Raw genomic sequence first — 23,711 nt, forward strand, 5'->3', positions numbered from 1 at the left:
TCCAGTTATTCACATGAAATTAATGTTTTTAACTTTGTGGCTTTCCAGCAAAATTCCACCTCCCAACTTCTTACATACTGCAAACTGTTGCATCCTGTTGTAGAAAGTGCTACCTATACTAAAGTATTATTTCAAGATTCTTGATATGGATCTTGTAGCAAACAGCAAACTGCAGTTTCAGTACCACCATGTAAGTCAAACCAAGTCTGAGCCAGAATCACCAACACCATCACTCTGCTTGTTGTGCTTACCGATGGATAGTCAGCTAAGGACATCCAGCACAGTTAAGCACAGGCAGTTCCTTATAGCCTGACACTGGAGATAGGGCAATGTCTGACACTGATAGTCATACCAGGAAAGACCTATTCCCTTCAGCATGTTCATTCTTCAGTATCTTTATGTGAGAAAGCAGAAGTGGCTGCATGAGCACATTTCTAAATAGAAGAGAAACGAAGATAAACCTCTCCCTGTAATACCCTGGCAACATTACACTCAGGCATGGACACAATGTTCTTGATGTCTGAAGTATCAAACCCAGATTTCTTCATGTCAAGAGAAAAAAAAATTGTGCCCCCCTAATTCCTGCACAAAACACACAAGAATGATGTGAATTGATTAAGATTTAAGAGGGAAATAAGCTTGGCATTCATTTGCATGGTTTGCACTGGCTGTTTCTATTGCTATCCAATATGCAAAGGTGAAAAATCTTTTAGTTTCACCAAACTTAAGCTTTTTCCTACACATGCTGGTTTTAAAACAGGCAGGTCAAATTGCTGGCTTTGTAGATCCTGCTCACACAGTCAGCCATCTATGTTTCAGGTTGGATATTCAACTTAACAGACAGCTGTCTGGACACAAACATCAGCAGATGGTACTACAGTCCATGTGGCTCAAGTGGTATCAGCTGGAGCAATTGCACAGCTGTCAGCCCAGAACCACCCATCCATCTCAGTGACTCCTGAGATGCTGAGGGAATTGCAGCAAAAAGCATTCAGATGCTACCTCTACAATCCGATCTCCAGTTTTCAGTGTTCCATTTTTGCCAGCTGGGCTGTCTTCCAGGATATGCTTGATAAAGATCCCTCTCATCACTTCTCCATTACTCAGGCGGCTTCCCATCCCTCGTCCTCCAACAATGCTGATCCCCAATGACTTGCTAGGCTCTCTCCAGAGTTCAACCCTTTTGTGACAAAAAAAGGACGAAAATAAATTAAAATCTGTTGTCATTAGGACAAAGCTGCACACTGAAGACACCTGGATTTGCAAAATTATTTTTAAAAATTCTGACGTAACTCCTCCTTGCAAAGTTTTGCCTTTCAGTGGAAGTTATCTACTGGATTGATCAGAAATTCTGTAATTGAGTCTAGAGCTGGTCACTGTAGTTTGGGTTCTAATAGAAACTTTGAATCTTTCTCTTCATCTTTTCTGACTTCATCCCTGAGAGTCAGCTTGGGCTAAGTAAAGATAAATTACTCTAACAATCAAGAAACTGCTAGATTGCAGGGATTTAGCCCAATGGCAGTAAAAGTCAATTGTTAATTATTCCTGCAATGCACAACATACATAAGTGCAGCAATTCTGTTGGTTTTTTACTCCTCTTAAAATATATTTCAAAATTTTTGAATTTCAGGTGACATTTTATTATGTGCAAGTAGACCTGCACTTACTTTCTGGGCTGGTTCCAGTTATTGAAAGCTGCATTTTGAAGTTCACTTTCTTCTCCCTCCCCCTCTTCACGTTCTGGAAGCTCTGGGAGTTCCCTGATGATAAACAGGAACATAGAATTTATTTCTAAAGAATCCACATAATCACTCGATTTTTCTGAAAAAATTCATATATTGAATCACCCTGCCAGCATTAGAATCTGTACCTCCCAGATTCACAGAAGGAACTTATTTTTCTGATGTCTGTTACAATACATATGGTTTTCAGGGAGCCCCTGTCCACTTTTTTTCTGCAATGAAGTTTCTATCCCCAACACGGAATAAAAGACTACAATTTGGAACTAGAACTAACTCAAAGCTAAAGGCAATTAACTATTTTCAAAATGGAAGAAATTACAGCAGCAACACTCAACAAAACTTACTGCTTTTGGAGATGAATTTAAAAAAACCAATTATTAATCACTTTGAAATTTTGGACTGTAACAGCAATGACTTTTTGGAACTCAAGGAAAAGAATGGCACAATTTATTCTTTACAGTTATGTTCTGGAAAGACCATCAATACCAAAGTCTTATGTTGGAAGCACTTCAGTATTTGTGGCAATCCATAAATCAAATTACATGGTATTTAAGAGAAATTTAGGATAAGGAACAATTCAATCTCCTTTTTGGACAGATCAAACAGTCTTGTAAGAATGCTTAAAAATTTGCTAGTCAAAGCAAAAACTGTATTCTTAACAGCTTTTTATTTTAGTGGCTGCTGGTTGAAGAAAATCATCCATCTTTCATCTCTTCTAAAACAAAACTTATCTCCCCAAAATGTGCAAGGTGTATGGAAAGAGTCAGATTCAAGAGCTATCTGGGAGAAAACCATAAGCCTTTTGACTCACCTGACAATATGTGAAGGAAAAAGTTCAAGCGGCACATCTCCCTCTGTCTGTTGTCCCATACTGGCCCTGTACTCGTCTAAATTTTCTGCTGGCACATATGTAATACTGCAATAAAACGGGACATGATTAAACTAGCATGAGGAATGCCAGTCCTCCCTTTGGTGGGTGTGTGGTATGGATATGAGGAAGCCACTCACGACTGCTTTGTTGACTTCAAAGCCACAGTGCTAGTATGTTGGGAATAAGCATTTACGCAATCCTTTGTGACTTTGCAACAAGTACACATTTATAGTCAAATTAGGTAGCTGAACAGCATATAACTTTTTGTAATTAAAGTAAATGGTGCTTGAACAGTGACAAGAATGTAACAAGGGACAATCCAGACTCATTCAAAACAGAGATTCCTTGTGCAAAGACAAACATTGAAGGATCTGTGAGGTTTAAGGCACCATTACCACCCCCAATGACTGCTGAAAATGTTTCTGGAAGTTGGCCTGTAGGAGGTTTTGTGCTTTTCTGGGTGGTTTTGTATTTATTTTAGATTTCTATGTTTTTAGTGAAGAACACTTCATGGGTTTGGACATATAAATCTGTTACAGCACACCACCTATGCCACAGGTACCAATCCCCTGCTCAACTCCTTCCTCCAGGCCTTCATGCACTTCCAACCAGTTTGGGACAGTCCGACAGGCATGTTTTACCAGCCAAATGATGTGGAGACTCCAGTTGATGTTTGAATGCCAGAAACAGAAATAGCCCAACAGACTGGGAAGAATGAAACAGAGAGGGAAAAAAAGATTAAGGCTTGAAGAAAGTATCTTGAAAAAACTTCCACCTGGGATGCAAAAGGATACCATGGTATATACCATCATATAAACAGGACTACTTAGATAGTCCTCCTTGAACAATGCTTTGTCTTTTTAAAAACCTACAGTTGTTCATTAAGCAGCTTAGCTATCAGACTCAAGTATACCAAGAAGTTAGGCTGATGGAAAAACGGCAGAAAAAAAGTCTGTCTTGCCAAACATCACACTGTTAAAAGAAAAAATAACATACTTCTCCATAGAAGAGACAGGGCTAAAAAAAAAATAAATGGTCTTGGCCACTTCACAAGGATGTGTAAGCTGCTGGGAAGAGACACTTTCAGGTCTGAGGCTCTTACATGGAGCCGTCTCCTGTCCATCACTCCTGATTGATGTCCTTTCTGTCACACCCTGATTGCCACTGATTCTGCCTCGCAATATTCTTCTGCTGAATACATCAAGCATCAGAAGAAATGTAAATAAACTTTTATATGACTAATGCTGTCAGTCTAAAACACTACCAAAAATTGTTGTGAGGACCACCTTAATTTGTCCATCTGTGTATGTATCCAAGCATGTTCCTTATCTCCTCTCACACCTACCATACCTAGAAACATGCAAAAAGGGTCAGCATGGAGGTGCCTAGGGTGCTGAACAGAAGAAACTTCCTAGTTCTTTTTATGGAAATTTCTAAAACCCTATTATCTAAATCCATATCCATTCTAAAATCTTTATTATCACCAGCTTTACTTCTTCCTAAAATCTCCTCCCTGTTCTGCACTGGCCTTTTTTCAAACACACAAGTGTTACTCCACTAGTCATAACATATTTTCCTTTTGGAGTGCTGAGAAGTTAACATACACTAGGAAACAAACCCTCAGCACAACATCAGTAGTTTTTATCTGCCTTTCCTGAGGGCATTCTAGCAAAGGAAAATGCTACAGACATGCAGCACTATTCTGTGAAGACCCAGAAGTGAAACAGCAAGAAGAAAGAGAGAAAAGAATTTTCAAAAATAATGACTACTATTTCTCAGTCATCTCCAACTCTAAGTGTGTCGAACAACAACAAAGTATTATGCTCACAAAACCCATGGGCCAAATGCTGATGCAGCAGCTTCATCCAGTAAGCCCACAAGAATACCTTGCCTCTACACAAGCTGTAAGATCTGCAAATTACATTTCAATGTAAGAAAACGTAACACTCATTCAGTTAACATTCATCACTTATAAAAATAAGTAGGAAATAATGTAGCTTTCCCTTGACAGAAAGATGCAGTAAAGAAACCAAAACTGCAAACAATGTTTCTTCTGGCTAGAAGGCTTGGACAATCTTCTTTATGCTAAACTGAAGCTGGAAGCTATGGTTCGAAGTGTGGAAAGGAGAATGGCACATCCCTACAAAGGAAAAAGGTTAGCCCAGATTCAGCCTGAACGTATACAGCAGAGTGTAAACTCTGGCAGTACAGTCTCCAGTATGTATCAACTCTTGTCTAGTCCTTTTCCGCAAGGAGCACAAGTGAAACAATTACGCAGGGTTCCAAGGTCCACGGGTGTATAGTCCTTGCCTTATACATGAGCACTTGAGATCAGCTGATCGCAGGGGGGAGGCAAACCATATGCACTCCAACTTCTGGGATAACCTATTGTTTTTCATTATATGATTAAATAACTGACATTGTACTGAAATATTAAAAAGGTATGACTCAAAGAATGCTCTCAAAGAGTTTTAAATGCTACTTAGAAACATCTCCCAAAAGATGCCTTAGCTTCACTTGCTGTGTACAGCACAGGAACTGCAAAGAAAAGTTTGCTTTACCATTTTTAAAATATGCATCTAAAATTGAGCAACTGAATTACATAGATTTCCACGGATGGAATAAAATTTAGATAATCTCACTGGGAGCTGATACATTTTAAGCTCTTTGGAAAAATACATTATTTCTATTCTAGTGCTTAGCTCCAGTTCTAATAGTCTAATTTAAAGCACTCAAAGGAACATTCAATATGTTTTTATGTTCATTCTTATCTACAACTAGATTTCTGTAATGCTTCAGCTGTTTCACTAATATAAACCAGAACACTTGCATTTTGCAAAAAAAAGTAACATACAAAAGAAAACCAAATTACATGGGTCAAATACATGAAAGTTATATTCCACATGGAATCTTGCTCAAGATTTCCAAAGTCTGGTTAACTGCAAAAGTTTCCCTAGCTGCTCTTAATACCTGTATTACTGATGTGACTGTCCTCCTACTCTCTCTGTTTTGCATGTTATTATTGAAATGAAAAGCTTTACCAAAAACCCTCCCTCTGTGGTAAACTACTTTTTTAGGAAATACATATACCAGAAAGCAGTCCTTGCTAAGAGGCCATTCAACCTGCTCCTGCCTTCTTTGACACTTGGCAAGGTCACACTGCATTAAAGACCTCAGATTTTGAAGAGTTTTTTTCCCTGCTTAGTGCTCATGGGCAGACACCTCACAGTTATCAAATCCATTACTTGCTGGACTGCTACTGAGCTGGAGCTCACTCGGAGGTCAGAGTGATGTCTGAAGACATTCAGCATCATCCTGAACAGCTCAGACTGTGGCTGGGATGATAAGCACAGAGCAAGAAATGTTTTTGGCTCCTCTGACCAACTGTTGAACCTTGTGCTGTTAAGTGAAAATAAAACCCCATCAAGGCACCTGAATAGTTCACCTGCAAAACAGACTGTTATTGTTTTAATACAGTTACAGGAAAGACAGCAAGAGAAACGAGAGCCAGAAAACAGAGATGAAGACACAGAAGACAGAATATAAGTAAATGACTGCTCCACTTCTGTGTTGTATTTCTTTGCTGCAAGAGATAATAAAGTTCAACAATTTCAAAGGATACTATATGCATGGTTTAACCATTTTTCTCTCTTTTTCTCTCTTTTGTAGCTGTACAGCTTGAAAGAAAAGCATTCTGGTTTTCTTTCTTGAGAGCTATCACCATTTCTCCTACCCCCAGAGATATGCACTAGAAACTAAAGCAGTGACAATGGAAACACCAATAGTTGTACATATGAAAATATCTTGTAAACACAACACTGCATGCAGTACAGAGGAACATTTATCACATGCTTGACTGAACAGCCACACAAAACCTTGAAACACCAACAAATCGAATTACAAAGTATGGAAAATGCTCAGGACAAATTAATGTAATTAACACTTAAGGTTCAATTTGAACCTTTTCGTACATGAGGAAGTAAAATGTAAGTGCCACAGAAAATATGACACTGAGATTAATCCAGATATCAGTACATTGTACTCAAGCCAATTCTAGAAGTGAACCTTGTACACATACACACAACACACACACGTGCTCTGAGCACACCTTGGGTGGCTGTCATAGATGAAATTAAAAAATATTAGCAATGATTTTTTTAAAATACTGGTATATTCATTCCAGACTTAGAAAGTATGCTCCAATCTTCAAGTTTAAAGCCATATATAAATATATAATACAATTATACACACACAGTCATATCCTTTTTAATTAAAGAAAAAATATATACACATCTACATGTGCAGCCACATGTGCATGCACACATATACATACATGAGGAGAAAGAGAATATGTACCTATATCTGGATATATCCCTGACATTACTATTGATGTCATAAAAGCATGGAATGATTTTACAGACAAGTTGCAACACAGAGCCATAATGAGTTTCTGAATCGCCAATACTCACACATAACAGAGGGCCTGATCATCAGCAGGTGCTGGAGAAGATCTAGAATGTGAAGCATATGATGTAGTGTCTTTTTACAATGGTGTTAATTAATATCAATGTCTCAAGATGAATGCGAGAGGCATATTTATGGATGTAGAAGTGTGAGCTGTTCCTTTTTTTCTTCCTTTCTGTTTTTTTGTCCCGTTCCACCTCCACTTCATCTACATCTAACCCAGAAAACATCTGCCCTTTATTATTGTCTATAGCAGTGATTATTATGACGCATGGAAAATGGAACTGCAATCTCTCTTATTTCTTGATCAGGAATTCATTCCTCCAGTTTAGTCAGGTGAATTCTAATTCAGCTTTATAATTATCTGACAGATGTTACAAGCAGCTGCTGCTGAGCACAAAGCATTGGCTATTATTACGGAAATAAAAGAGCTCCTGGCAAGGTAGAGTGAGAAGTGAAACAGAACACATTCTGGTAAGGCCACACATCTGGTTTTCCACACACAAAGAGGAAAAAAATTAAATACCCAACTCTGAAACTCAGATTGCTGGTTCTTGAACTATTCAAAAACGAATTTCCTTTAATAAAATTAAACAATGCCTTTACATGGCCAGTAAGAATGGCTTTGTGTTTTCTCTGCAAATACTATTTGCCACTGTTTGAAATACAGTTTTGCTTGCAAAACACTTCTGCTTAATCACTTTTTGGGGAACCCTGCTACTCCAAAAAAGCTCAGTCTAAAAGTTAAGGGGTAAATTTTGCAGTAAGGACTAAGAGGAATGATATCTACACGATCATGTCTGAGTGTTAGCATATCCTTGTTTTCCAAGTAAGACACCAAAGAGATTCAACTTAAATCTTTGAAATGCTGGCCCTTAAATCACAAATGCTGCAAGGTGAAGTGCCACATTAGCTCTGAATTGACAAATATGGGGGTGGGGGAGGCGGGAGCAGGGGAGGTTTGTGTATATGCTTCTCAGCAAAAATGAAGAACTATCTGAACATGAAGCTCCTCATCTCCAAATTTCTGATTTGGGATGTTACCCACATGTTTGTATCATAATATTTTTCTGGCATCCTGTAATGTTCCTGCAAGTTAAAAATTAAAGAAAAGTTTCATTATGCTGAATAGTTTTATAACAAAACTGCGTAGCCCCAAAAATAGTCATTTTTCTTTCAAGGCTCCTTTAGAAGTTACCAAAGGATTTAGTCTTCCTGTTTCTGAAGTGGAGAAGCTGGCTTCACTTTAAAACTTGTCATAGGAATGCAACAAAGACATAAAAACAAAGCAAAAGACAAAAATCTTGAGTAAGAATAAAAACAGCTACTGCCCCTTTTCTGCAGTATCTTTCAGAAACGGGATGCATTTTTCTCTGGAAAATCTAAATCTCCACATCTAAGGCAAGATTTTAGTATTTCCAACATATCTGCAAAAGAATACGACTACAAAACAAAACATGTAGTCACACAGCATAAAATACAGCAGCTATAAAAGGATAAATACAAATAATGAACACATCTATATTTCATCATGTAACAACAACACTAAGAAAACACTCTTCATAGAAAAATGGTGCTGAAGCATTTGTGTCTCTAAGCAGATACACACAGGCATGCAAACACATACAACCGATTTCAATCATGACAGTTGGCGTTGTAGTTTGGAAGCCTACAGTAATAAATGTCACACTTTATCAACACTGACTCACTTATATTCCTGACAGCACTGACAACAATGTAATTCGTTATATGAGCATATCCCTTTATTTAAATAGGCTTACATTAAATCATAATCTTAAATGCATGACAGCTGTGGGGCAGGCAAGTAAACCTACCGCCCACAGTGAAGTTACTTTGCCCACCTGTTCCCAAAACACCAGGTCTCTTCCAAACTAGAATACTTCTGGGCAAGTATGGAATGCCCGGCTGTCCATTTTGAATTCAGTTCTAACCACAGTTATCTGTAACCACACTGGGACTGGACTGATTCTTTCAAGGCCACCCTCTCAAATAAGTAGAGGCTTTTATTACCAACAACTCCATTAATCCCATTTGCATATCTGACTCAATCAATGTAACAGGCTAAACAGAGAAAACAGCCACTAGGTTTTGAAGCTGTAAACCCAGCTTTGGTGTGTCTACAGCTTCACCCACAACTTCAGGAACAGCCTCATTTCTACATGATGCTTGTGGGCAAAGTTAATTCCACAGCCACAGCAGCTAGATAGAATTGTACCTTAAGGCAGAGTTAAAATTCTGTCAATTGTTTGAACTTGAGAGGAAGAAACTTTCTCATCAAGTGGATTTCTCAAAACTTGTATTAATTATTGGAAGTTTAAAACTACTACTACCAGGAGCAGAGCTCATTCATATGCACATGAGCAACAGCTCATTCACATGTACTAATAAAAAATTGGAAGTAACTACACAAAACAGAGTGTTTCTACTGTTGGTCACAGAGGTACTGAAATGTTTTAAGCATTAATATCTGCATCAACATAATATTTCATACTTTCTATCTGGCAACTGAAACCAAAACCCATTAAAAAATCAAATTAAATCACCTGTGCAACGGCCAGGACAGTCCACCTTCAAGAATCACAAACATCTTGAGAAAATTGTTACTTTCTTTACAAGAGTCATACTATGAATGCAAAATTCTGACTAATCCTATTCTTTCATAAAACTAGGCTGGGCAGTAATGATGATGATACTCATGACAGTAATTTCTAAGAACATCTGAAGCTTCTCATACAAGTGATCTCATCTTTGAAAGCCTTGGAAATGTAATCAGAAGGTGAATTACCCATCTGAAGCTGCATCTTAACAGTAAATTCATGTGAAATAACAAAATTTTCATTTAAAATACTTGCATAAATAAAAAAAAAAAATTATTATTAGCTTTCTCCTACCATAATTCATCATCTAGTTTTACCTACTTTATATCTGGTCCAATGAGTGAATGTCGTCTCAGCATAGCCCGGGCTTGTGCATTGGTTAAGTTAGTGGTTGACTCTTCATTAATGGACAGGATGCAGTCCCCCACACCAATCCGTCCATCACGACTTATTGAGCCTCCATGGATGACACTGCGAACTATCACTCCCAAACCATGTTTATTAGAACTTACTGTCATCCCTACACAAAAAACACATGAAATAGTTAATGTCTTTGAGCCACAGCTCTGGGTGCCAAGATAAAGAAATGCAACTTGGGGCACAGGGAAAAGAAAAGTCAGTCAGCTGACCTATCAATATCACCAAGCCTATAAATGTTGCTCTTAGTCTCACCCTTTGAGATAGCAATTACAAATCACAATCACAGTAGCTTTACCTTGTTGTCATTTCACATACTCAGCTCAATACAAAAAAATTTGGGACAGTGGAAATTAAAGCAAAAAATAAGAAAGATAATAAAATTGCTTAAAAACAATTTAAAGTTTCCACTCTACTAATAGTTCGCTGGGTTTATACACATTTTACTTTTGTTTATGGCAACTCTCTTTGGAAAGAAGGTGAAATGATTAAACAGGTAATTAATAGGCAAAACTTTTGCACAGGAAAATGGGATTTCAGCTCCTCTTCTGCATTTGGGTGCTTCTTATCTTTTAAATAATCACAGCCAAACGTTAAAGCTCCAGCTGTGGCTGGCTTTAAAGAGCTGCTGCAAACTATGGGTGACACCATTTAAAAGGAAAAAAGAAGTGCCAGTTCTCAACTCTAAATTATTTAATTGATGCAGCTGCAGCTTTCAACATCATTCATAGTTCTTGACTCAGCTCCTTTTTTAAAAATGGAAGGTAAAAGCAGAGAAGCCATGTGTGTAAACCTGTCACTGTGCCCAGGCTGCTTCCCAGGCCAGAGCACACTCAGACTGGAAGAAAAATGGTACAGTCAAAAGCCAGAAGAAAGCAATATTCACATTCATACTTTGTACATATCAAGACCAGTCTTATTTTTCATGCATACAATGTCTGCAATATGCACCCTGCCCCAAGTCTGTATTTTCAGGCTGTATTACGCTTGGTATGAAATTTGCTTTGATGTTCACTGCACTTAAAATACTCATACACATAAATGAAAACCTATTCCACTGAATGAAGAGTTTATTGCAAAGAAAACTTTTTTATACAAAATCCAGATGCCTCAAAATGAATTGTGACCTGCACTTGATACAGCCTAGCAATGAGGCCAGTAAAGGTAGTAGTTAACCGAGCACCTCATCCCAAAGAAAGATAAACTTTATACCTGTATCAGCCTTTTCTACATCGTTCTGTTTTCAAGACCCTGACTTTAATTAGCCCTTTTGAAGGATGGCTGTTTCATGAAGGTGATACGCCGCAGACCAAGCATCCAGCCATCACAAAGCAGGTTACTCCAGGTCAAGGCGCCCACTGAAATACAGCATCACAGCTGTAATAGACTGACACCCACCTCTGCACAGCAAGGAAGTCCCGACTGGGGACTGTTTATAAACATCCAGTTCTGTGGACAGCCCATTTTAAAGCACTTGAGGAGTTACTGCCAATAGCCAGCACCAACATAAAGTCCTGCCCTGTCAATCCCAGAGAGTCTTCAAGAATATGCAGTTGGCTGGAAGAAACAGCACCAGGAACCTAAATCTAATCAAACGAACACACAAGCTGTGAACAGGAGGGACACATCACTGCCTTTCAACACAAAGCCTTCCTGGTGTGGGTTCTTGGAGGGTTCTATTCTTGTTCTCCCCCTCTCACTGCCCAGGGCTACACCAGAGAGCAGGATAGGACAATGAAAAACACTATCATCTGTTGTGTGTGTTCACTCCAAAACGTGTTTCTAGTCAGTATGCTCAGGAAGTTCCAGAGTGCAGATACCTAAAAACTTTGAACTTCACTACAAAATGATAGTATCATTAAGCCAAAAATAATAGCTATTAAATTTATCAATAACATGATTTTCAGAAACATTGAGGCACTTTGGATTCAAGTACAAATTTGAGGCAAGAAAGAAAACAGCTTGTTTAGACCCTTTTAACCATCCTCAGGAAACAAGACCATTTTGTGCTAACAACTACTTGAAAGTCTTGTCTGCAGCTCTTTGACCATAATGTTCTTCTACAGGATTCCTTGGCTATATCTTGTTTGTCCACTGTATTAGTACAGACATTGAAAATGCATTAAAATTGTTCTGTTAACATTTAGGAAAGACTAAACTCCTTTATGAGAAAATAAATTCTCAGTGAGACTGCACATTTCACTTTTGTGTTCACAGTGAGAGCAAATGAATCCAGTGTCACCACTGGATTCATTTGGACGAGAGCAGCAAAGAATGAATATCCTGTCCCCACTAAATGGAAAATATTTAGTTTTTACTAATAAAACATACAAGGGAAATCAAAATCCATATTCCTGAAGAGGTTACAAAAAAAGTCCGCTAACTTACCTAGGCTTGAATTGCCTTTTGCAATAGTGATAGTCTTCTCATACATGTTTTTGACTGAATTTGGGGGTGTGGAACTTCCCTCCAAAGATACTGGGCATCTCTTTTCCATTAAAAGCAATTGATCCTAAGGAAAAATAACATTAGTTCAGATTACCAACATAAAAATATGATTGGTCATACCGATCTCAACTACTTTTGCCTTATACAAAAGCCATGGACATAATTAAGTCAGACTCCTTATACACACATATATAGTCAGTATAGTCAGTTCATCAAAGATCAAACAAACATCATGATTTCTGTTTTCATTCAGGCAATATACTAAATCTACCAAAAAGCATGATTTTAATTTAGGGACATCAAAATTAGTAAGATGAATTCAAGGGCCTCAGATTCATTCATCACAGATGTCTGACAATTTGCCAGTACTAAAGTAACAAATCTTGTATGAAATTGCAGCTTTTTTAAGCATTTCTTAATAAACCACTGAACAGAATAAATAAGAAACACATGTCACAGTGACTGAAACATAAAGGAATAGTATGTTTGCACACTGCAGCATCACAGGTCAGTTTGTGAGCTGAACTGCACAGGCTTGCAAGAACACCATGATGCAGGACATTAACACCACTCCCCCTTGGATTCCTAGGCCAGATTCCAGCTATGGGCCTCCTACTTGCACTCATGCCCCTGTGAAGGTTAACAAGGGCTACAAAAACTCCCATGTCCTGCCCAGTGGGTACACTGTGGTCCAGCAGTATCTAATGATGTGAGGCCTTAGAAGACTTGTATATGCCCCTGTACTGCTAGGCTCTGAGGAAATTCTATCTTGATGCCAGAAATTACGCCCTGCTGGAAATTTCTAAATCCTGAAGTTTTGATGTGAGCTCACACATTTGAAGGACATTAATAATCAAAGAACTACATGTGGTTGTTGGCCAGTGACAATTTCTGTACGAAATTCTTTGGCCTAATTATAGGCTTTCTGTACACTTTTAAATTATTATCAAAAAAAAAAGGAAAATAACTGCTTTTTCATTGGGATCAAGCTATGGGGTAGTAGCAAGGCTTATATTTAGTACAATTTCTGGTGCTGTCTGAGATCCTGTCCATGTTGCTGTATTTTCACTTTCATTTTGGTTGATATCCGAAACATCCAGAGTCAGAAGATCTGTTTTAGTTAAATCACTTGCAGTTTCCAGGCTACAGTCCACTACAGACTTTTCGTCTCTCAGTCTCTGATCCAGATTCATGTTGTACAGATTCTTCTCAGATACATGGAAATCAGCTGCAGCATTTGGGCATTCCTCTCCAACAGACTGTTCAACACAGGAGACAATGAACAGTTACCATTCATTTGTAGTATAATTCAAAATGACATATCATGCTAAAACCTTAAACAAAAACTAATCTCATAGAATTTAAACATACTGCTGTAAGATCAGTAAGATCAACCTCATCTACAATTGCCAACAGGCATTCATTCTACTATACAGTGAACTTGATTTCTTAAACAATTTCTTCTGCTTTATAATACCAGAAATCAGTATAGTAAGTTACTAACTCTAACTTGGTACTCTTCAATAACTTTCTACTAACTTCAGCAAAGTAACATTCACTTACACATTCTCATAGTAGACATAATTCCAGTAAGTTTTTAAAATTCAAGCATCCAATTGTTTTTCTCAGGTGAAAGAACTTTGCAAGACCAATGTCTTTACTTTCAGCACACTTAGCAAGAAAAGAGGAATTCCATACAGCTCAGACATAAGAATGCAACATAATCATCCATTTAACTGAGCAGAAACATATTAAGATTTCTCTTCCTCAGAAAGAGCGACAAATACAAACTTGGTCAAACCTCAGCAAAAAGTGAATACGGGGGATTTGAAGTGTCACAACAATGAAATATAATAATGCAATTACAGAAGCTTACCGGATAATACTTATTGCAAATCTAACAATTATGGCTACAGTACTAGGACTAAGTTCTCTACACATTCGTTTAGACTTCCACAGCTCTGAGGCGCTGCCTTTGAAATGTTTCAAGGGATTTCAATAATCACAACATTCTGGAAAAAAAACCTTCAAATATTCTCTAGCTGACCTTTTAAAATAAGTTATTTTAAAAACATGTATGCTAATAGATTTTAAAAAGATACATCGAGGACTCAGAAGTTAGACTTACAGGCTCTGTATCAGTATTAGGGATTTTCCTCTGAAAAGCAAAAAAAGTAGTCAGAAACAACTACCTCTATCTGTCTTAGTTGTTATCCACTGGTCCTATTAATTGTTCTATTCCTTTTTCAAAAAGTTGGAAAGATTCCCAGGATTTGGGGATATTTTGCAACATTTTGTCTCAAGAGCCTTAGAATTCATTTTTGTCAACTTCCATGAGGTGCATACATGCTTGTTCTGTCCCCCGGCAAGAATCAAAAAAGCCTAACCAGCAAATAAGTAGTTTAAGTAACAGCTGAGAAGATAATTGAGCAAAGCCTAAATACAACTAATCTGTATGATATAATCAATGACATAATTTTCTACCTTTCTGAGAACAGAGCACAAGTACTATAATCTATTAAAATTATTTTACAAGGTTTCAAATACATCTGGGACATCTACTCTGTTTTGTATCCATTTCCAGACCAGTGAAAACAAGCATCAGATTATACTCAACATTTATTTCATATGTCATATATACATGTTAAGAGTTGCCTCATATGCTTGTTTTTATTTTTGTTTCACTTAAAGAAAAGTCAATGCTGTAATTTTTTAAGAATAACATAATTCCAGGAATTTGTAGCTATAGTAACATGTGGCCTCACTAGAGCATCTTCATCATTTTAAGTATGTTTTTCATCATCTATTTTAAATGTGATACCAAAGTGACACTCAGAACCTGCCAAGTGCCCTGCAGCCAGAAATAACTGAAATATCTCTGCATTCCTCATAGCATCAAGTAGTGTTGTTTTAATTTTTATTCCATTTCACCTGCTTCAAAGTCTTCATTAATGAACAGATTTTCCCACTGTGTTTGTTTTGTGAACCACAAATAGGTTACTTGACGAGAACTTAATACTCACCTCATACTGGTATACAGAGATGAACACTGAAAAGTCAGGACCGTGGCATTTTAAAAGAACACGTAAACCAAAGCTATCTTTAAGTCACTGCTGAAAATAACTAAAGAGTCTCTAGAGCCTCAATGTACTACATAATGCAGATCCAGTCTCTATCTCACAAAATGCTCCTAAGCATGTAAAATGCATAATCCATTTAAGTAACAATTACAGAGTTAAACAATGCAAGCTGTCCCACTGGCACAGCAGTGATGTGCTCTTCTGAGGATTAGGAGAAACCATTAGAAGATGAATCTAGCTTTCCAACCAGCGTCTCATAAGGGCTAAATGTATTCCAGAAAGGTTAACGGCAGTTACTGCAGCTCAGGTGTGGCAGAAAAAGCAGCAGCTACTCTACTCAAGACCACAGACTGCAAAACCAGTGGTTTTCAATGATGACTGCTAGGAGAATGGTATTGGAAGGCTTTAGGTTAGTGAAATAAATCTAAAGATTTAAAAGAAAAAATGAACATGAAAAACCATGGAAAGAAACAAAACACAGTCAGGTCATTATGAGTATGTGACCAAGAACCAAAAAAGCTACCGGTCTTCTTAACACTCTTAAATAAATATTCATTTATTGCTTTAAATAAAAATTATTAGCAGAGTTTTGATAGATACATATTAAATTACAGCATCATTATGAAAATTTCATTCAAAACCACAGAAACATACTAATTATGAAGCATAAAAGCAAAACTTAGGATGAAAATTTACTCTTGCTTTTCATACTAAAATACCATAGAGCAACACAGTCATTTTGTGTTACCACTCTTCACTATGCTTTGAATGACAATTATATTTTTCTAACAGACTGCTCACCACACCTTTAATACTACAAACACCTCACCATACTCCAGCTAAATCATGCCTTATCTAGCAAAAATCCAAGCTTTGTGCCTCCTATCTGCCTCTCTCTTCAACAAAGATATCTGCAAGACGTCAGCATTACTCTAAACAAAAATTTAACTTTGTAACAGAGCATTTTGATCCATGATGACACAATACATTTCTATCTGATAATACAGTGTGCTCACACTTAAAATCAAAGTTTGCCATCAATAAAACCATCCTCATTTTTACCTTTGGAGTTGATAATGGAAGAGAAAAGCTGTCGTTCACCTCACCACTACAGGCGCTGTCATGCAGAGCTGTCACTGAATCCTGGAAGACGTCTCTCTCTAGAGAATACTGTGATTCAAAAGTGGACTCATCCGCTAGATCTGCCTCGCCAGAGTCCACCTAACAACAAAAGCAATTCAATCAGCCAGGCTGTTGCCATCACACCACATAAGCTCCAAACACATGCACACCAGCCACTACATACTGATACTTTTCTTCTTTTTTTTTTTTGGTATTCCGTGTTTAGATTGAAATTACATTTGCACAGTGCAGTAGGAAAATTTTCTGCTTCCAGTAATAATCTGTATTACCACAACTTCAAAGCTTGCAAAGAATATCTGAAGTAAAGCCAGAGTCCAAACCAGAGGAAGTTGCGGGGCTGAGGCAGGCTCATGCCTATTAATAGAAGTACAAAGCATTGGGAGAATCCTACTGTAGTCCTTGGTGTCAGTATTTTGATTTCTTTAGGGCTTTTTTTCTTTTCTTTTAAATTTTCTTTTAAAAACATTAGCATGGAAAAAATAATGAGCTTTAGTTAGTGCCACATGTCAGGAATGTTCCCTTGACTCAACTTCTTAGGCTCAGTTATTTTTATATGCTTTTAAAAACAATCATCTGGAAACTGCAGTGTTCATTTATATGAAAAATTCATTACATTATATTTTTAATAGATTTTAAATTATTTTGGTTTTGACAACAAGATTACTATGGGCATTCCTGTGTCTCTATTTCTCTTTTATTTATGAGAAATAAAATTTTTAGAAGAGTTTCAGACATAGACATGAGTTGATGGGTATTTTTGCCCTTTGTTTTTTTAAATTAAACATAATTTTTCCCAAGACTCATATTCTTTCAAATACTAGAATATAATTAAGCCTAAAAATCCTAATTTATGCTGCTTTATATACTACACTTTGATTATTATTTTATCTCCCCAGCAGAGCTCAAGAACATAGTGCAGGCCAACAAAAATGATCACTGGGTTAAGAGCCATGCCCATATAATAAACTTGTATGAAGCAGATGAGTGCACCCACCTACAGAGATGGGACTAACTTGTTTTTCAGCCCCTGTCGTTCATCATACTATGAATTCATTATAGCAATAGCAACAATTACCTGCAGTAATTCAACATATTGATTCCTTTTCAGGGTAAAAAGGATTTTTTTTTTTTTTATTATTTCAAGCCTGAAGACTTAACTACTAATTCAAACTGGTTCTTTGCTGTAACTTACTCTCAGCTCATCTTCTGGAAAATACATATTTATTTTACCAAAGCTATGCTCTAAAAAAAGTATTGTGAAAATTCAGGACAGATCTGTAGAATCTGAGTACAGATCTGTCTACAAAAAAGTATTATCTCATATGTGCACTCTGAAAACACATCTTCAGCTGGGTGACTGCACATTTAGTTTCCTATTTTGCACATTCAATTAGAAACTGACAAACTTGATTGACAATTTTATTATGTCATGTATTTTCCTTGCCTTTTTTCCACAGGTTTTTTTAAATATGAACCACAGATAGAAGTCAAATTTTTAGATAGTTTTAATCTGATCATTTCAACACATCTTTAATTAAAGGCTCTTTAGAATATAAAACTCATGCTTCTTCTCAATGAATGGAGCAAGACAAATACTATTATCTAACTGCTAAAGGGAACAACCTGAAGAATTAAAAACATGCAGTCTGTTTAAAGGGAAGTTAATAAGCCAGCTTTGTCATCTGCAAATGTGAAAAACCAGCAAACATGCTGGAAGCAGTAATGCAGAGATTTTCACCTTGACAGGACCCATTTCAGGTTTTTGTTTAGTTTTGAGTTTTTCTGTAGTGAACTAAGTTCTGGTGTTTAGAAGATGCTTCCCTGCTCAAGTCCCCAGAAAATAAGGGCCTAATAATTTCAACATTAGACCCAGACCAGAAAAATAACTATAAGGATACACACTTAGAATAGATACATATACACGTCTATTCTGGGTTGGGGTTTTTTTTATTTTGCGGGAGGAGGAGTTGGGGGATTATTTGCTTTTTTGTAGTGCCCTATTTCCTGTGTCTTTTTAATCTGAGTTTTTATTGGTAACTTCTGGGCTATGTAAGGCACTGAATGCTCAGGTAAGCCGCATTGTTTGTACAAGTGAGCACCTTTTGACCTTGTAAATCTCATAATCACTGATTGATGTTGAAGGCTGAAGAATATTATTAGGAGGAAGTATTTGCACCTTTCAAAGACAGACAGAGCTCCTTGTAAGGCTGGATTACATGCAAAAAGGGAATATCAAAATCTTTCCATGGTAAAGAAGTGATGTATTATGATACACAGAAGAATAAGCACATGAACATTTTTCTAAAAAAGGTGAGATTTCCAAAAAGATGCTCAGTGCATGCAAGGACAAGTGGATGCAAGGATAGCCATGCACTTTTGAAAACATCAGCAAAGTATATTTTTTTTCCCCCCAGTAATTAATATATCACAGGCCAGATTCACAGCTCATGCAAAAAGCTGAAGTCTCTAGATGCCAGTTTCTACAATGTCAGGATCCATCCCATCTACAGTGGATGAGTAACGTAAAGACAGCAAACACTAAAAATAAGCAGTAATAAATGGACAGTGACAAGGCAACTCCTTTCACTACAAAATGCAAAGACTGAAGAAATCTGTGGTAAGTTGGGCCACTAACCAGAGCCAGCTCAGCATGGAAGAGGGCTGCATCAGCTGGCCCCTCTTCCTCAAGTGACTGGGCAGTGTAGAAAAAGCAATCTTCCTTAGCAGAGACATAGCCCTCCTCAGGTGAAAGCTGCAGAAAGAACGAAGCTCTGAGTCGGATGAGTGGCCTGAACACAGGAGGTGCAGAGTGCATTCTGCAAGGGGGGCAGGGGGCTGTTTAGAAAGGCAAATGGATTCCAAATGTAGCAAAGAGTTCATTTCAACCACAGTCATAGTATTCAGTAGGTAAAGAGACAACTTTTTTTTCAAATTTACCTGAATTGATTCAGATTCACACCTCATTCTGTAACCCCAAGTAACAAAAAAGGCCTATCCAGGTATACCACAGATCCCACAACTTAGTCTAAGCTAATTTTCAATTTCTGCTCTTAATAAAGATATACTAAAACTGCCACCACAGCTGCCAACAGAGAAAGAGCCTAGTAGCAAAGGTCTTTATAACCTTGCTAGCCACAGAGCAATCTTGTTTGCAGGCAGGAAGATTTCATCCACTCTCTGTTTTACAATTGTATCTGCCAGACTCTAGAGGACAAAACATAATTCTGACTATAAACCAATAGCTTTTTCCAATATAATTTGTTAGTAGGTGCATTTTGTCCAGTACTGCAAAAAAAGCAGTGATTATTTGCAATGTTAAATTAGTTGGCAAGCATAATAAAGGAAATACTGAAGGATTGCCATATGTTTACAACTTTTGGGAACAGAAACAAAACCCCCACGTATTTTCTCTTTTAAAGTGACATCTTCTAGAGTATGAAATTTTTGATTGCAATTAATATGGAGTCTCCAATAAAAAAAAAATAATTTAACAGAGCAGGTTAAAACATACTCTCTTACTATGAAAAGTAAAGTTTCTGGGAACTTAAACTACAGCCATTCCCTCCCACTCTCTCTGCAAAGATCTACTAAGAATGAAAATTTGGTATCTACATCCACAAGAATTACAAGATTATCAATTCATGAAAAGCAAAAATCAACCCCTAAAACTGCACTTGGGCCTACAAATATAGAGAAAGGTATCTTCCTCATATGTATGAACTAATGCCATTCTACTGATTTGAATTTAACCCATCAGGGACCTTAGTTCACTGGCATTCTTACTGATACACTATCTCAGTCACCACAGGTCTCCTTCAACTTCCTTTTTTGAATTGTTACAGACTATCTTCTAAAGCCAAGCTGGAAAAAACCAGTTGTATAGATGCACACAAATTGAAGACTACACACTATTACATAAACAAAGTGTGCTGTATGAATACAAATATTGCATATATACTTGTGAGGGACTGGAATGCTAATGGTCGATGAGTCAAACACTTGCAGAAGCAGCAGGTGCTTTGTTGACCAGGCACAAAGTAACCACCCAGATGCAGAGAGTGTACACACACACCACCAGAGACTGCAAGCTGGGTTTTGAGCCAGATAAGGGAAGAAGCTGGTAAAAAGCAAATCCTGTGAGGTGAGATAGTGCTTTTTACCATGTCCATTACACAAGTGGCTCAGGTGTGAAAACTCCCCTCTGGAGAAGTGCCAAGACACTCACACATATCCTGAAGGTATTCATGCCTTGTCATGGGCTATAATTGGCTAAACTACGTGGTTCTGAGAGGAAGCTGTAATATCTTAGATGTCATAAACCATCAAAGACTCTAGAAATGCCTCATGATCTACAGTGTTACATGAGACAGTGTAAAACTTTCCATCCCAGGGGAAGTACCTGGACATTCTCATCTAGCCTAAGTGTATACTAACCCACTGAACTTTGTGTTTCATGGGTTTCCCCTATCCCTGATGGATCAAGATTCTTACCAGCGGTTCAAACAAGGGGCATCAAAATCACAACAATCAAGTCTTGTCACTGGATCCATGGGTGGTGACTACATGCCTTTCTACCCTCATCCTTTCTCTTTTCCCTTATATATTTTCCAAAAGTATTACTTTTATGCTTTTATAGTGTTGCATTTCTAACCAAAATGCCTACATTTTAAAATTTGCAAAGCACCTTTTTCTACCTTAATGTTATAAAGCTTGTAAGTAAAAATTTGTTATTGAACCTCTTGAAAGTTTTGTTGTTTCTCCCACACACCACCCAGAATAAATCAAACAACCTCTCTGAGCAGCATAACAGGCATAACAATACTATACCCTGCAAAGGAAAGGAATTGGCAAATTCCAAGCAAATCAAATAAAAACAACTTTATGTCACCATCTCACACATTCAGAGAACTATGTGAAGTGTGCAGCGTACAATATTATCCCTGTCAACTTTCAGCCCTGAAAGACTCTGCTGGTTGCAAGGTGCTTTGCTGTTCTGTCAGCTGCAAGACAGGTGTGCTAGGTCCTGCAATCACTACACCAGCCATACACTACCCAAGCCACTCCTATATGCAAGACAATAGTTGGGCCACCCAGGTGTACCCCAAAACACACAAAATGTATGGAGAAGTCAGGATCAGTATGCACCAGCTTGAATGACATGAAAAGTACACACTGAATTCCCAAATCCTTACAGGCAGTGGTTTGGCAACTCCTATTTTAACTGTTCCTGTTGGGGCTCCTTTCAGTGCTTGCACTGCTTCCTCCAGGCTGCCATTTTCCAGGTTGATATCATTGACAAACATAAGCCGATCTCCAGGAAGAAGTCTGCCATCTTGCTCAGCCACACCCCCAGGAACTAACGAGCGAATCACAATTACAGTGTTTGCTGGATCAACAGGATCCTAATTAAATAAAGGAAGAAAAAGGTTTCATTGTTTTACTCTTTTATATCTTGAGAGGTGAATTTTTATTCTTGAGCTTTTACTAACCAGAGCTGTGTTAAGAAGTGTTGCTCCCCTCCAGATGAACCTTCAGTAGGAGCAAACCCTCCTGTCTGTATGGTCCATACATTTAGACCTCCACTTATTTTTAATTCTTAAACGTGAAAATTATTACTCCTTTGTAGGTGATGTCCCATCATGTATCTCCAGTACAAAATACTACTAAATTGCAGAGTGTTGTCCATACACATCAGAAATTCATATACTTCCTACTGCAATAGCGGTGTTGCAAATGCCATCCTCTCTTACACTCAGAGGTTTGAGGACACAGGTGGGCAATGTAGACTGGGGCAAATGTAACAATGTAGACTGGGGACAAAGGAGAGCTTTTCAATAACTGTCTGATACTTCATGGTCTTGCTCAACTGAGAAAGCACTCTTCAAGAGGCAAGTTCTTGCACATGCCTAATTAAATACTTACATGAGACAGGAATGTACTGATACAGGACTCTAATCAACAAGACAAAACAAAGTGGTGTTTGCTTTTAAGAAAGAAAACTGCTTTTAAGTGACCATCCTCCAATACACTGATTTTTATAAAAAAAGCTAGCATCAAATACTAGTAACAGGAACATATGATTCTGCTATAACAATTATCACACATGCAAAATATTTGTGTGATTCTTACAGAACTACATTCACAAGGAACATCATGTTAATACTTCCAACATGCAGTTCACTTGAGTGCATGAACAGAAAAAAACCCAAAAAATGTAATCATGTAACAGCTTTACTGATAGCAAAAGTAGAGAAACGTGAACATCTAGAAATCAGCACACAGTTGTAACAAGTTTCCATGTCAAGATGTACATCTGAAAGGATGGACACCATCGAGGTGACATGAGAAAGCCACAGGAACAGGGAGACTGGTGAAAGCTGGTATGGGAGAAAAGTGTTGATGGAGGGAGGGAAGGAAGGAAGGACATCAAGAAGATCCTTATCATCTGATGGCAGTTAATGCAGTAAAAAGAATGCCATGGAGCAATAAGACACTTCACAAGTGGAAATAACTAGCAGTGCTGCAGACAGCGCTTGAGCCTGAGCACTGACATCTTCCTCACTATTTTAATAACAAATACTTACACTGTAACTTTAGATGGCACTGCTTGACACACTTTTTGGGAAAAAAAAAAAAGAAACAAGCCTCTCTAGTCTATGTGCTAGTCTTCCTTAAGGTTAGAAATTATGTAGACTTTTCTACAGGCCTGCCATTGTATAAAACATGAGGAATGCATTAGTATGAACATAATTCTCCTAACTTTAGTCACTGTTCATTGGAAATAAATTGAAAATTTGATGGAAACAGCAAAATACCAATATAAATCTCAGTGTAAATTTATTATTCACAGTCTTATAAGAAAGCAAAACTTCAGTGACAGTGAATTTTTTTACTGCATATCGAAAGAGAGAACAAATGAGAATACACA

The 23,711-nt window shown here is 37.5% G+C and overlaps 1 protein-coding gene across 12 annotated transcripts in view; it reads right to left on the reverse strand.

The window, feature by feature from the left end:
• The window catches only part of MPDZ (multiple PDZ domain crumbs cell polarity complex component), a 100,280-nt gene that overhangs the window by 38,731 nt on the left and 37,838 nt on the right, over positions 1 to 23,711 (reverse strand). For 6 of the 12 annotated variants that reach the window (XM_069000801.1, XM_069000802.1, XM_069000800.1 and 3 more), the window contains exons 17-26: positions 21,976 to 22,185; positions 19,419 to 19,535; positions 16,703 to 16,861; positions 13,583 to 13,819; positions 12,501 to 12,624; positions 10,017 to 10,215; positions 7,083 to 7,124; positions 2,554 to 2,658; positions 1,668 to 1,760; positions 1,003 to 1,180 (exon numbers count right to left, since the gene is read on the reverse strand). In XM_069000801.1, the coding sequence (XP_068856902.1) occupies positions 1,003 to 1,180; positions 1,668 to 1,760; positions 2,554 to 2,658; positions 7,083 to 7,124; positions 10,017 to 10,215; positions 12,501 to 12,624; positions 13,583 to 13,819; positions 16,703 to 16,861; positions 19,419 to 19,535; positions 21,976 to 22,185 (1,464 nt within the window). The remainder of the gene's footprint in view (positions 1 to 1,002; positions 1,181 to 1,667; positions 1,761 to 2,553; positions 2,659 to 7,082; positions 7,125 to 10,016; positions 10,216 to 12,500; positions 12,625 to 13,582; positions 13,820 to 16,702; positions 16,862 to 19,418; positions 19,536 to 21,975; positions 22,186 to 23,711) is intronic. The other 6 variants (XM_069000810.1, XM_069000804.1, XM_069000809.1 and 3 more) reach the window with 2 other exon arrangements.

The sequence above is a fragment of the Aphelocoma coerulescens genome (genome assembly GCF_041296385.1).
Source record: "Aphelocoma coerulescens isolate FSJ_1873_10779 chromosome Z unlocalized genomic scaffold, UR_Acoe_1.0 ChrZ, whole genome shotgun sequence".
In the NCBI taxonomy this organism is placed as follows: Eukaryota; Metazoa; Chordata; class Aves; order Passeriformes; family Corvidae; genus Aphelocoma; species Aphelocoma coerulescens.